Raw genomic sequence first — 13,692 nt, forward strand, 5'->3', positions numbered from 1 at the left:
GTTCCCAGGAACCAAAACCATAACTCCCTTGAGGTCCTGTCTCCATCCCAGACTGGATCTGCCAAGTCTGTCCTGGGCAAGGACACAGAAGTAGCGTTGATTTGTCTTTTAATCAGGGCCTCTCAGAGAGCTTTGGATCTGTCTGGCTCCCAACACAAGACCTGTGTTGTTTCTTATTTTTATTCTCTGTGTTTTGCCTGCATGTTTGTATGTGCAGGCCAGAAGAAGGCATTGGATTCTCTGGAACTGGAGTTAAAAGCTATTGTGAACTCCTAGGAACCAATCCTGGGTCCTTTGCAAGACTAGTGTATATACTTTAAAAAAAAATAACAAAATAAAATACAATAAGATAAAACAAAAACTATCACATTGGAGTTGGACAAGGCAAATAAACAGAAGTAAAAGACCCTATGGGAAATTACAAGAATCAGAGAACCACTGAGGAGTACCATAAAAACACTAAACTGAAAGGCAAAATCTCTGCTCACAGTGAGTGAAGGAGCCCTGTGGGGAAAAGAGTACCGTGGACATCGTGCTTTGGTAGTGGAACCAGACCCAGTTAAATATTATATGTGGTGATGACTTTCAGATTTGTATCTCAGCTCTGAATGCTTTCCTGAAATCTAGATTCAGCGAGCAAACTGCTCACTTTTCACAGTGTTACAGGTTTTTTTTTTTTTTTTTTTTTTTTTTGTGTGTGTGTGTGTGTATGTGTGTGTTGTTTTATTTGCTTTTTGGTGGCTTATCATCGTCTCAAACATAAGTTCAGAATAGAATTGCTAATATTTCTCAAACTATTCTATCTTTAATATCATCTAGTTTATCACACTGGAAACCAGAATCATTCTTAAAGTTGTTTTCGTCTTAAAGATTTATTTATTAGTCATATGTGTGTGTTCTCATGCATGTGTGCACACGTGTATAGGGCTATACACAAAGGCCAGAAGAGGCTTTTGGATCCCTCGGTTACAGGATGTTGTCAGCTGCCGAAGTTTGTTTCTGGGAACCAAACTTGTTGCAAGAGCAACAGGTGGCCTTAACTGGGAGCCATCCTTCCAGCCTCTGCAGAATCAATCTTGAGTCATCTTTCTCACACCGCCCCCACTGAATTCTTCATTGAGTCCTGGTGTCGCTGGACTTGCCATCACATAAATCTGAGTGTACCAGTCTTGCCAGTTTTTGTCACTGCCAACACAGTTTTTTTGGTTGTGGTCATCTCACAGCTGGCCCTGAGTCTGCTTGGACTCCTTCAGTCTCTTAGTTGTGTTAGAAATAGGTCAGTGTGATTCCTTTTTTCCAGACCTTCTGGTTTCTCTTTCACAGAAGTTCAGGCTGAATTCTGTCTCTTTACTCCTCACCTAGGTGTCCCTACCCTCTTCTCTCTGTGATTACTCTCCCGCAGCCACATTGCCTCCCTTTTCTTTATCTATTTTTTTTAGGCAGGGTTTCTCTGTGTAGCCCTATTTGTCCTGGAACTCGTTCTGTAGACCAGGCTACCTCTGCCTCTCAAGTGCTGACATTAAAGGCATGTGCCACCACTGCCTGGCTTGCCTCCTTTCTCAAGCACTCCAAGTTCATTTCCCCCTCAGGACATGTGTCCAGAACCCCATATGGTTTGTCCAGGGCTCTCTTCCTTGTTCCCACTTTCGCAGTCTCTTTTCCTTCCTTCTCTTCATGGTGCTGTGGCTACTCTGCATACTGTTATCTGGACAGCACCCATACCATTATCATCACATCTGGAGCTCCCAGACCTTATTATCTTATGAGAAAAGCATTTGGAAGAATATTTTATATAATCCACGCACTTTTATTTGTTTTGTAACCACCACCAATCTTCGAAAAAAAAATCATTAACAGGCAATGTGGAGGCCACCAAGTATGTGAAATAAATTTGTAGTTGTTTTCTGTTTAGATTTTGGTTTGAGATAGGGTTCCATTACATAGCCCTGGCTGGTCTGGAGCTCACTATGTAGACCAGGTTAGCCTCGATCACACAAAGGTCTGCCTGACTCTGTGCTGTGATAAAAGATCCTTGCACCACTCCTGTGACTGTGAAATAATGTTTTTGTTTTGTTTTGTTTTGTTGTTTTGTTTTGTTTTGTTTTTGAAATAATTTTTTTTAACCTTTATGGTTCATCAGTGTTTTCAGTCTTTCTCCAGAATTTCATGAAAGTGAATTTTTGTTTGTTTGGTTTTTTTTTTTTTGTGGTGCTAGAATCAAACACTAGGACATGCACATGCTAAGTAAGCACTCTACCACTGAGCCACACTTCCAGTCCTGCTCTTTGTTTTGTTTTGTTTCTTTGAGACAGGGTTTCTTTGTGTACCCCTGGCTGCCATGGAACTCACACTGTAGACCAGGCTGCCTCACAGAGATCTGCCTGCCTCTGCCTCCCAAGTGCTGGGATTAAAGTTCAGCATGCTATTTTTTAAATTAAAAAAATCATATGCTATACAGTAATACAGCTGAAGCCAGAGAGAAAATAAATGCATTTTGGAAACTTATGAATTTTGAAACTATAATTTTCAGTTACAGTGTTGAGAGTATTTGTTTTGGTCGTATTAGTTCTTTTCTGCCTCTCTGTTAGAGTTGGGGTAATTTTGGAAGCTACAGGGCTATTAGGAACTAGTAAATGCTTTGTTTCATGTAGAACATTTTTGAAAGATGAGCCTTAAAAAAGATAAGCCTTTATTGCTCAACATCATTACTCAACACTTAGAAGCATTTGTAACAAATTATTAAGCTCTTAAGAAATGTTTATATTAAGAAATCCTTGGCTATATGGAAAAGTTAGGCAAACACGCCTCCTATCCAATGTTTTTTTTTTTCAACATTTGTGAATGTTAATTTCTTTCTCCCATAGGGCAAGGTGGAGCATTGGTTGACAGAGGAGATAACACTTACGGAGGAAAGTGGGTCGTAAACCCTAGTGGTGGACTCATTTCCAAGGGACACCCACTGGGAGCAACAGGTAACAATACATACAGATTTCAGAAGTTTTTATTTTTATTTTTTGTCAAAATTACATTTTAGACCCTGATTTGTTTTTAATTATTTTTTAAAATTTATCTATATATTGTGTATGTATTCATGTATATTCATGTTCTATAGCACACATACGAGGAGATCATAGGACAACTTGTGGGAATTGGCTCTCTCTTTCTAATTTTATGTGGGTCCTGGCCTTCAAACTGAGGTCATCAAGCTTGGTGGCATATGCTTATCTGCTAAGCCATCTTGTTTTGATTTTTCAAAATCAGAGTTGGCCTGGAACTCACTATATAATTCAGGATGACCTTAAACTTGCAGCAACACTCCCCCCCATCCCTCCCAAATGCTGGGATTATAGGTATGAGCTGCTGTGAGTGGCTGAAGTCTATGATTTCAGTATGTCTGTATTCTCTATTCTCTGAACTCTGTGTGACTAGAGCTTTATTTGTTTATTTGTTTTATTTAAAGATTTCTTTATTTTTATGTACATTGGGATTTTGCTTGCATGAGGATACCAGATCCCATGGAACTGGAGTTACAGACAGTTGTGAACTGCCATGTGGGTGTTGGGACTTGAACCCTGGTCCTTAACCTCTGAGCTGTCACTTCCGCCCTGTAACTGGAGCTTTACATGCTTCCTTATTGCAGTCACTTCATTTCCCTTTACCTAACTAACAGATGTTTCCTAACAGAGCTCACCAGACTAGCCAGATAAGATCATTTCAGATGAGCACATTACATGTTAGCACTGCATGGAACTCATCTTCTCTTGAGAAAACCAGACTAGAAATTATGAAATACAAATTTTACTATGACTCTGCTGCCCATTGACCACGTGATTCTTCTGACCGGAATTAATTACTTTGACTCTTAGGTCTTTAACTGAAAAATGACAGCTCTGTATTGCAGTTTCTAAAATAACTTAGTAGTAAATTTCTGTGGTTTGTTTCTGTAAAGGTGGATGGGTTGGGTTGTATTTTCTCTTTATTATCTTGTGTGTGTTGGTTAGTAGAATATTTTAACTTCTTCCAGTTTTCACAATAGAGAAGTTATAGTTAACAATGTATTTATTAAAACAGTTAGCCTTGCTTTATTTCTATTTAAAACTCAAGCTGGGTAGTGGTGGCACACACTTTTGAACCCAGCACTCAGGAGACAGACACATTCAAATTTTTGTGAGTTCGAGGCCAGCCTGATCTACAGAGTGAGTTCCAGGACAGCCAGAGCTACATAGAGAGACTCTGTATCAAAAAACTAACAAACAACAAGAGACCCCTCAGATTTTGTAAGCTTATAACATAGTAGAAAATAGAAAAGCTAGATGGATTGGGGAAGAGAGAGGAATAAAGTGACAGGTTGCAGGGGCTGTCAAATTAGCTCAGTGGTAGAACACTTGTCTAGGATACAGAAGGTCCTGAGTACTGTACCAAGCTCTTCAAGAAAAAAGATAAAACAAAGGAGGCCAAGTAAGCAGACTTGCATATTTACAGGCAATGCAGTATGGTGTGCTACCTTGCTATTTGTATTCTTTTATCTCTTTGGTTCTTTTATTATGTCACTTTAAAAAATTGGCAGGGGTTTATTATTTTCTATTTTCTATGGAATTATTTCTGTTTGTCATGGGTGCTCCGGGATGTGCAGCATGAATTTCCTCCTGCCAGAGTCTGCCTTCCAGTAGTGTCAGATCCCTCCCATAGAATCTAAGACTTTTGTAAGATTTGCTTTCATATTTAGTATGTGTGTGTGCTCCTTTGTGCACACATAGAAAAGCTAGGTTGGGCTACCCTGCTATCAAACAAAAGCATACCCCAAGTTTTATTCACATAAGTGCATATATTGTACAGTGTTATTTTCATGTATCTCTAGATCCTTTTAGCTTTATTTATTTATTTATTTATTTTTGAGACAAAATCTGTTGTTTAGGTCAGGCTATCATTGAACTCACAATATAGTTGAGGCTGACCTGAATACCCATCTTAGCCTGGAAAGTGCTAGGATTATAAGCTCATGCCACCCCACCCAGCCTCTGTATTCTTTTTTAATGCCCACATCATATTCTTTTTCTAAAGATTTATTTATTTATTATACATATAGTGTTCTGTCTGCATGTATCCCTGCAGGCCAGAAGAGGGTACCAGATCTCATTACAGATGGTTGTGAGCCAACTTGTGGTTGCTGGGAGTTGAACTCAGGACCTCTGGAAGAGCAGCCAATGATCTTAACCTCTGAGCTATCCCTCCAGCCCCATATTCTTATTGTTAAAAAAAATCACTTACTGACAGATACCTGGATTGTGTTAGGTTTATTCTCACAAACAGGTTGCAGTAAGCATGCTTTTATCTTTCCATACTTAAAAAAAATGCACCTGTAGGGCACATTGCAGATGTGTCAAAGATAATTAAAATTTTCCAAGCTTGCCAGGCAGTGGTGGTGCATGCCTTTGATCCCAGCACTTGGGTGGCAGAGGCAGGTGGATCTCTGTGAATTCGAGACCAGTCTGGTCTACAAGGGCTAGTTCCAGGCTCCAAAGCTACACATGGAAACCCTGTCTCTGAAAAAAAAAAATCCGAGCTTTAGAAACTTTCTTCAAAAGAAAATTATACCAGCATACATGCCCATCCATAGAATAGGAAATGTGTCTTTTTCTTTAATCTTGTTGACATTGGATTTTCTTATCAAATTTGACAATTTTGCCAAAATTGGCATGCCATTCAGTTGTCCTAGTCTGCTTTCTATTGCTGAGCTAAACACCATGATTGAAAGCAACCTAGGAAGGAAAGGGTTTATTTGACCTTATGCTTCCATACCACAGCCCCACCTGGAGGCAAGAGCTTAGCAGAGACTGTGGAGGAATGCTGCTTACTGGCTTGCTCTCCACGGCTCACTCCGCTTCTTTAGACCAGGACCACTGGCCCAGGAATGGCACTGTCCACAGTGAGCTAGCTGACTGCCTGCCTGAGGTTAATTTGATGGTGGCATTTTCTCAATTGTGGTTCCCTCTTCCCAGATGACTGTAGCATGTGTCAAGCTGACAAAAAAATTAATTAAAAAATAATAAAATTAACTAACTAGCATAGTTGTCTTCCGTGGGTACAAAAAAACCAAAAAACCAAAAAACCAAACAAAACAGGGAAGGAATGTAGATAGAATGTACTTAGTTTTAAAACACTTTGAAGGTAGACACAAACATTGTAGTAGCATTTCTTAGCTCCGTCATTCATTCAAATGTGTGTGTGTATGTGAGGAATGAATGTGTACATATGTGTGTGGGTGCATATGAATGCACATGCTTGTGGAAGCCTGAGGTCAGTTCCATGTGTTATTCCTGAGATGGCGTACCATCCACTTGACTTTTGAGACACTGACTGGGAGTTTACCAAGTAGGGTAGGATCTTTCTTTGCCTCCCTACACTGGGATTACAGACATGCACTACCACATCTGGTGTTTGTTTTTTATGTGAGTTCTGGCGATCAAACTCGGGCCCTCAAGCTTGTGTGGCAACTGCTTTATTGACTGAGATCTTCAAGCTAAGTGTTTCCGAGTGAGGGTAGGAATTTGAGTGGCATAAGAGGTGTAAAAGGTACACTTCTCTGTGGTACAAGGATAAGTGTTCAGAATGCCGTTAGATTATATTGGATTAGGAGGTGGGGGCAGGAGGGTCTCATAGCCACTGGTGATTGGCTAGGTTATGGTATCAGGTGAGATTTCCTTCCTGTTGAGTGGGCCTTAAGCCTCATTTGACAGCAGTTGATTACCGTCAAGGATGTCACTATTGTTCCTTTAGGGATATCTTGCTGGGCTGGTCATTTGGGGGGTTCACAGTCACCTCAGCTGGGTAGGACTATTGATTTCTCACCCCCCCTTTATTTCCAGCGTCCACAGCACCTTCTGGTACTAAAAAAGGTAATTCTCAGAGAGGAGAATTACCTTTGGGTTAGATCCAGCTCAACTCCTCTGAGTCCTGTGTCCTAGCATGTGCCGTCTTTAGCAATAGGCTCTTACCTTTGACTTCTGGGATGAAACCAAGGGTAACAACAACACCTTCAGTGTTTTGGGACTTTCTTTAACTCCCTTGACCAAAAATTCAAAAGGAGGATTTTTATGCCTGGCACTGGGAAAAGCATTATCATCCCAAATGTATAACTTCATTTAAACAATAAGTGTGTGTGTGTGTGTGTGTGTGTGTGTGTGTGTGTGTGTGTGTGTATGTAGCACCATAAGTACTTTTAGGTAAATATAAAGTTAGATGCTTTCCTATGACCCCCACCCCCAGACCGGGTTTCTCTGTGTAACAGAGCTGGCTGTCCTGGAACTAGCTGTGTAGACCAGGCTGGCCTAGAACTCACAGAGATCCGCAGGCCTCTGCCTCCCAAGTGCTGGGATTAAAGGTGTGTACTGCCACCGCCCAGCCCCTATGACTATTTCAAACATTCTTAGTGTTATAGATCCCTCCTTCCTTTCCATCAGTATTGTCTCCTTCTCCCCTCTCCAATTTGATCCCCTACTCTTACCCAAATTTTTCATTTCCCACTTAATATCATCTGTATCTTTCTATTCCCCTCTCTAGAGATCAATGTGATCTTCCTCATTGCTTTTCAAAACGCTCCCATCTCCTACAATATGTAGAACACACTGGCCTTGAACCTGTAGAGATCCGCCTGCCTCTGCCTCCTGAGTGCTGGGACTAAAGGTGTGAGCCACCACAATTGGCTAGATGCTATGTTTTCGATTTCAACTTGCCAGAAAAGAATGGGTTGAAGAAAGAGTGAGCATTTCACGATTTCCTGAACTCGAATTTTTTTAGATCTCTTAGCGTGGGAACTAGCAGCGAATCTTGGGCTTTAAGTTCCTGAAGCGAGGGTGGCTTTGGCAAGAAGTCCGTACTAGCGGCTCGCGTGGGGCCAGTGGGCGGAGACTTCGTTCTAACGCGGCCCGGGGCGCTCTGTGCTCGACTCGCCAGGTCTGGCTCAGTGCGTGGAGCTCTGCTGGCATCTGAGAGGCGAAGCCGGAAAGAGGCAGGTTCCTGGGGCAAAGGTGGCTCTGCAGCACAATTTAGGCCTCGGAGGAGCTGTGGTTGTTACGCTCTACAGGATGGGTTTTCCTGAAGCTGCCAGGTAAGTGGAATACCAAGTTTTGTCACTTTTGTCCTTCTGATCGTTCACAGTAAGTGACAGTTGCATATTTTAAAAAGTTCACAATTTGAATAGGCATTTGAGGTAAAGCATGACATTACTTCTTTAATATGACTTTAAAAGTTAAGACTTAGTTTTAAAGCTCAGTCAACCTTAGGGGAATTTTGTTCGGAAAGAGGCAGCGAAGCCAGGAATGCTGACCCACAAGTCTGTAGAATCCAGGCAAGTCACCTTCTGGTTTCCTTTGCCACGGTCGGCTTTCTCCTTTGGCCTCTCGGGTTGCCGGAGTGGTTCGGAGAAACCAACCAAGTATGTGCCATTGGACCCTTGCATTCAGGGTTCTGAATAAGGTGTCATTGCTGCTCGAATTCCTTGTGTCTTGCTTTCTCCCTCTATGAAGGAAGCACCTGCTCCTTCAGGTACCTCTGTCCCAGCCCTCTGGGATCCCTCAACTGCCTTGCAGCCTCTCGGTTGCTCCTCCTTCTCCAAGGCCCAGCGCTCCTCTGTACGCTTGGTTTTCCACCACCTTCTGTAACTAGTTCCAGATTATGTGTATCCTCTTTCGGATCTTCCAATTTTTCCTTTCACCGGCTCCCTGCCTCTGTTACCAAATCCCAGTGACTCTTCCCTGGTCCACAAAATCTGTCTTTCGTTTCTTCTTGCTTTAATTATTCCTTTTCACGGTGAGCCTTTGTTTGTTTGTTTTGGTTTCATCAAGACAGGGTTTCTCTTTGTAGACCTAGCTGTCCTGGAACTCATGCTATAGACCAGGCTGGCTTCAAACTTAAGAGATCTGCCTGCCTCTGCTGGGATCAAAGGCGTGCACCACCACCTTTGGCCATAAGTGAACGACCTTGCTTCTGAGTGTGCTGGGATACCTCAGGGCCTGGTCTGAGGTCAGGTGTGTTCTGAGCAGAATGAATTGATTATCATTGACATAATTTCCATCCTTTAAAAGTCTTTAACCGTACTGTGGCTTTTTAACATTAACAGACTCTTTTTCTCTTGTAATTCTTGGTAATCACTTAATCATTTATTCACACATTTTTGTTCTACAAAGGGTAGGGGCACACTTACAGATCCCATTGTAGTCTTCACCTTTACAAACCTTGAGGTGTTTTTCCTTTGCCTGGTCTCACTCTGCTTTCTCTGCTTAGAATTTTATTTTTGTTTCCAACATTAAGACCCATCTCAAAGACTATCTCCTTTTTAAATATTCACAGCCTTTTGTAACCCTTAGGTCTACTCCAGTTTGGGTCTCTTGAGGCTTAATTAAAGTTGTGACTTTTCCTGCCCCCTAGGATCAGTCTCATAGTGTGTAGGTGCTTTTGAGTCAAACAAAGGGGGTTGAATCTTATTCTTTCCAAATCTGATTCATCCATTCTGTGCTGATGAACCTGGAACACTACCCCATTCACTCTTGTAGTTGAAACCCCTTAGTAAAAGTCAAGCTATGAAAAACCCACACAGATGGTATAATTGGCATAGATACTTCATTTTCTTCAGAATAAAATTAGGAAGTTTGTCCACTTTTTTTTTTTTTTGAGACAGTCTCACCCTGTAGCCCAGGCTAACCTTATTTTAGAGGCAGTTATCGTCCTGCTTCAACTTTTAGGTATATTCCTGCAAGTTCTCACACGAAGGTGGCGTACAATCTGTAATTCCCACCACAGTTAAGATGCAGGATGATTCTGTGGCCTGCTTCCCTTGTCCTCTAGTTCTTCTTCTTTTTGAGACAGTCTCACTATGTAGCTCTGGCTGTCCTGTAACTCGCTCTGTAGACCAGGCTGACCTCGAACTCAGAGAGATCCACCTGCCTCTGCCTCCCGAGTGCTGGGAGTAAAGGCGTGTGCCACCATGCCCAACTCTTTAGTCTTTATGTACCCTTCCTACAATCCTTGCTCGACCTTCTTTGCAAGCCCTGCTCTGTTTTCTGCCTCTCTGGTTTGCCCTTTTTGTGAATGTCAGTACATTCATGAAAAAGGCAAACAGGGGCTCTCCTTTAATTTTAATACCCATTGATGATTTTCTAACTTTTTCTTCTGTATTTACTAACTGACATTCTGCTTTAAGAAAGAACTTTCCCTCCTCTCCGTTCTTAAATGTATTCATATACACTGTATGAAGTCACGAGTCATTATTTTACCCAGGGGTCACACTGCTTTAGTATCTGTTGTTTTGGTGCTGAAAATGCCCCTGGTTTGGCCAGTGGGAATTCTCCTCAAGGTGACACTTGTGTCCCATGAGTCATTACAGTACTAACTTCCCCGTTTTTCTGGCTCAAGAAGATAGCCCACTTTCTCCTTCTACTTTCTTTTTAAAATTTTTAATATTTATTTTCCTGTGTGTGTTTGGGCATGCAGATGCAGGTGAGTTAAGGTAACAGGTCCCCTGGAGGTGGAATTGTAGGTGGTTGTAAGCTGTCTGATGTGGGTTCTGGGAACAAAAATTTGGGTTCATCTCTCCATCTCCTCTTACATTTCCCATGTCTCATCCCTAGCATCAGTCATTTCTCCAAGGAGTCTTGGTTTCCTGTAGTAGAGAATGATGCTGAGACACCACACTTGGTCACTAACGAGGTGCTCATTGCTACTCCCAGGCCTTCTCAGGAGACACAGTGGACACATATATGCATTAGTTTAGCTTATTTTTAAATAGAAATGCAGGGATAATATCATGTGACATATGTGCCTCTATACTCACGTTAGAATAGGAATTTAGAAAACTAGTTGTTTGTTTTGTTTTTAAAGTTTTCTCTATGGAGTCCTGGCTGTCCCGGAACTAGCTCTTGTAGACCAGGCTGGTCTCGAACTCACAGAGATCCGCCTGCCTTTGCCTCCTGAGTGCTGGTATTAAAGTCATGCGCCACTACTGCCCAGCTCTAGAAAACTAGTTAAATACCATGTGTAAATGGCGCCATTTTAGGGAGAGGTGACCAGAAAGAGCACCCTACTAACTTTTTTGTCATGATACCTGTTTGGGGACTATTAGAAAATATTGAAATTATTTACTTCAGAGTTAAGAGTTAAGAAAACTTCCAAAGTGTGCCTGTGATACACTGTAGATTATGGGTGAACTGTGAGTTTACCCCCCCCCACCACCGCACTTTTGCCTTTCTTCTTCTCTGTGCCTCTAGTTCATCTCCCTGGTTAAGTAGTTGAAATGGTATTATTTATTGAATTTGAGATATCTCTCAGGAGTTTGGAAAAAATGAACTTGACTTTTTAGTACAAAATGGGAAATATCCCCTTGTCACAGCCACAGCCAAGGAGGGTCTGGTTGCACTTCCCACCATATCCTGAAGAGATTTCTTTTTAACTCTCAGCTCTTGAGGCTCTGTATCTGTCATGCAATTTGGACTCATCTGCCAGCTCTGAGATCAAAGGTACTTGCTGATGGCTTGTGAACTTTACTCCATGTCGCAACTGCATAATCCTCTCTGATCAGAAAAATCAATGACATAATGACCTGTTACCCATTGTATTTAAGACTGAATGACTCATTTGGAGGACTTTGTATTCATCTCAAATACTAAGAGTAACGGTAACACTTTAGAAGTGATTTTTAAACTACTCTATTAAAATACACTTTACATGCTGCACAGTTCACCATTTAAAGTCTGTTCAGTGATTTACAGGGTTATCCTTACCATGATCAGTTTTAGAACATTTTCACCCCCCCCCCACCCCATTCCCCAAACTCATACCCCAAATGCTTTCACTTCCAGTCTGTTTCATTTGTAGTCTGACAGTTGTTCACTCCCTGTCTCTGGGTTTGCCTACTCTGCATGTTTCATATACAAGAAGTCATATGGTATTCTTTCATGGCTGGCTTCTTTGATTTAACATAGTATTTTCAAGAAGCTATATTCCTTTTGAAGGCTGAATGATATTTGCATGAAAGCTCCTCCTTACTCTTGTCATTACTGGTCTTTTATTTTAGCAGTCCTTGTGCATGTGAAGTGGTACCCCACAATTTTGCTTGCATCTCCTCAGTAGCTAATCATTTTTCTGGAGATCATTTCCTGGGCTGCTTATTCACCATTTGAGTGTCATCGTTGGAGAACTGTCCGTTAAAGTCTTCAGCAATGTAAATGATGGGTTGTGGTGTTGTTGAAAGACCCCAGGCCCCTAAAGGGCACAGGGTCCCGAGGAACCCCCGAGACTCAGAAATCAGACCAAGAGCCGCAAAAGCAAGAGGGTTTATTGAACGAATGCGCATTCAGGCGTCAGCAATATCGGGGAAAGCTGCACACCCAAGCATAGGGTGCAAGCTCCTTATATAGGAAAAAACCGCAGATTAGCATACAGACAAGGGGCACAAAGTGATTGATTACAAAGTATGATCTCATGTTAGAGTGGTCATCCAGGTGTGACCTGCTTTTCTACAAAGGAAAAACCACAGAACGTACCCTAGAAAGTCCTTGATTGTCTGTTGGCCAGCCAGGTGTGACCCAAAGAGGGTTGTCTTGGCGATCGCCCCCATCTAAACCATAGGATGTGCCCAGGGTTGGGGCCAACTTCCTTGTAATGGGCCAAGGCCCGTGGGAAACTTTCTCTCTGTGAACTAAAATCTTTCAAAACTTTTTCTCTCAGCAAACTAAAATCTTTCAGTTGTTGAATTGCAAGAGATCTTTAAAAAGGCCTGGTATGTGCCATGAACATGCTAGGTGCTTTGTATTGACTTTTTATTTTATTTCTGCTGTGCTGGGTATTAAACCCAGGGTATTGTATATGCTATGAAAGTGCTTCATACCAACCAATGCTTCCACAGACAAATTTCTTTGTATAAAAACCCCACATGAGCCGGGCATTGGTGGTGCACACGCCTTTAATCCCAGCACTCGGAAGGCAGAGGCAGGCGGATCTCTGTGAGTTCGAAGCCAGCCTGGTCTACAGAGCAAGTGCCAGGATAGGCTCCAAAAGCTACACAGAGAAACCCTGTCTCGAAAAACCAAAAAAAGAAAAAAAAAAAAACAAAAAAAAAACCCACATGGTAGGTAGTACTAAACTCACTATAGATAATTATAGATAATTGGAGATCAGAGTTAAGACAGTTTAGCTAAAGAAAGCTTCAGATTTAGAAGTAAAGTCTTAGCCACCATCACAGTGTAAATTTGTTGATACAGAGTCTGTGAAGGCCTTATAGTGAAATTTGCCATGTATCTAGTAGGAATCCAAACACAAACTAGAATATTCTTTAAATTAATCTTTAAGCCCCTTCCAACATTATCCACTGCTAGACTTATTCCAGTAAACATGTGTTTACCAAATTCAAATAAAAACAAATCACAATTTAGTTTCTACTAAAATTTTTTTATCAAAAGAAGTTATGAGACTCTAGGTACAATGATATGCATACACCAGTATTGGGACTTGGGAGGCTGAGGGGAAGATCACGTAAGCTAGCCTGAGCAACATGGCAAGACAAAACAAAGTAAATAATGAAACAGAAAGAAATCAGGAGAAATATCTTCTGTGTGAGAGCTATCCGAGTTTAAGTTATTATTCAGTTTCTTTCAAATAGGGCATATATTATGTAACTTGCAAGGAAGGATGTTCAGAAAA

General features: G+C 41.5%; 1 protein-coding gene across 1 annotated transcript in view; it reads left to right on the forward strand.

The window, feature by feature from the left end:
* Scp2 (sterol carrier protein 2) overlaps positions 1-13,692 on the forward strand; it is a 75,541-nt gene that overhangs the window by 38,374 nt on the left and 23,475 nt on the right. The window contains exons 11-12 of the mRNA XM_027402413.2: positions 2,865-2,972; positions 7,954-8,107. Coding sequence (XP_027258214.1) covers positions 2,865-2,972; positions 7,954-8,107 — 262 coding nt within the window. The remainder of the gene's footprint in view (positions 1-2,864; positions 2,973-7,953; positions 8,108-13,692) is intronic.

This window comes from Cricetulus griseus, chromosome 2 (genome assembly GCF_003668045.3).
Source record: "Cricetulus griseus strain 17A/GY chromosome 2, alternate assembly CriGri-PICRH-1.0, whole genome shotgun sequence".
NCBI lineage: Eukaryota > Metazoa > Chordata > Mammalia > Rodentia > Cricetidae > Cricetulus > Cricetulus griseus.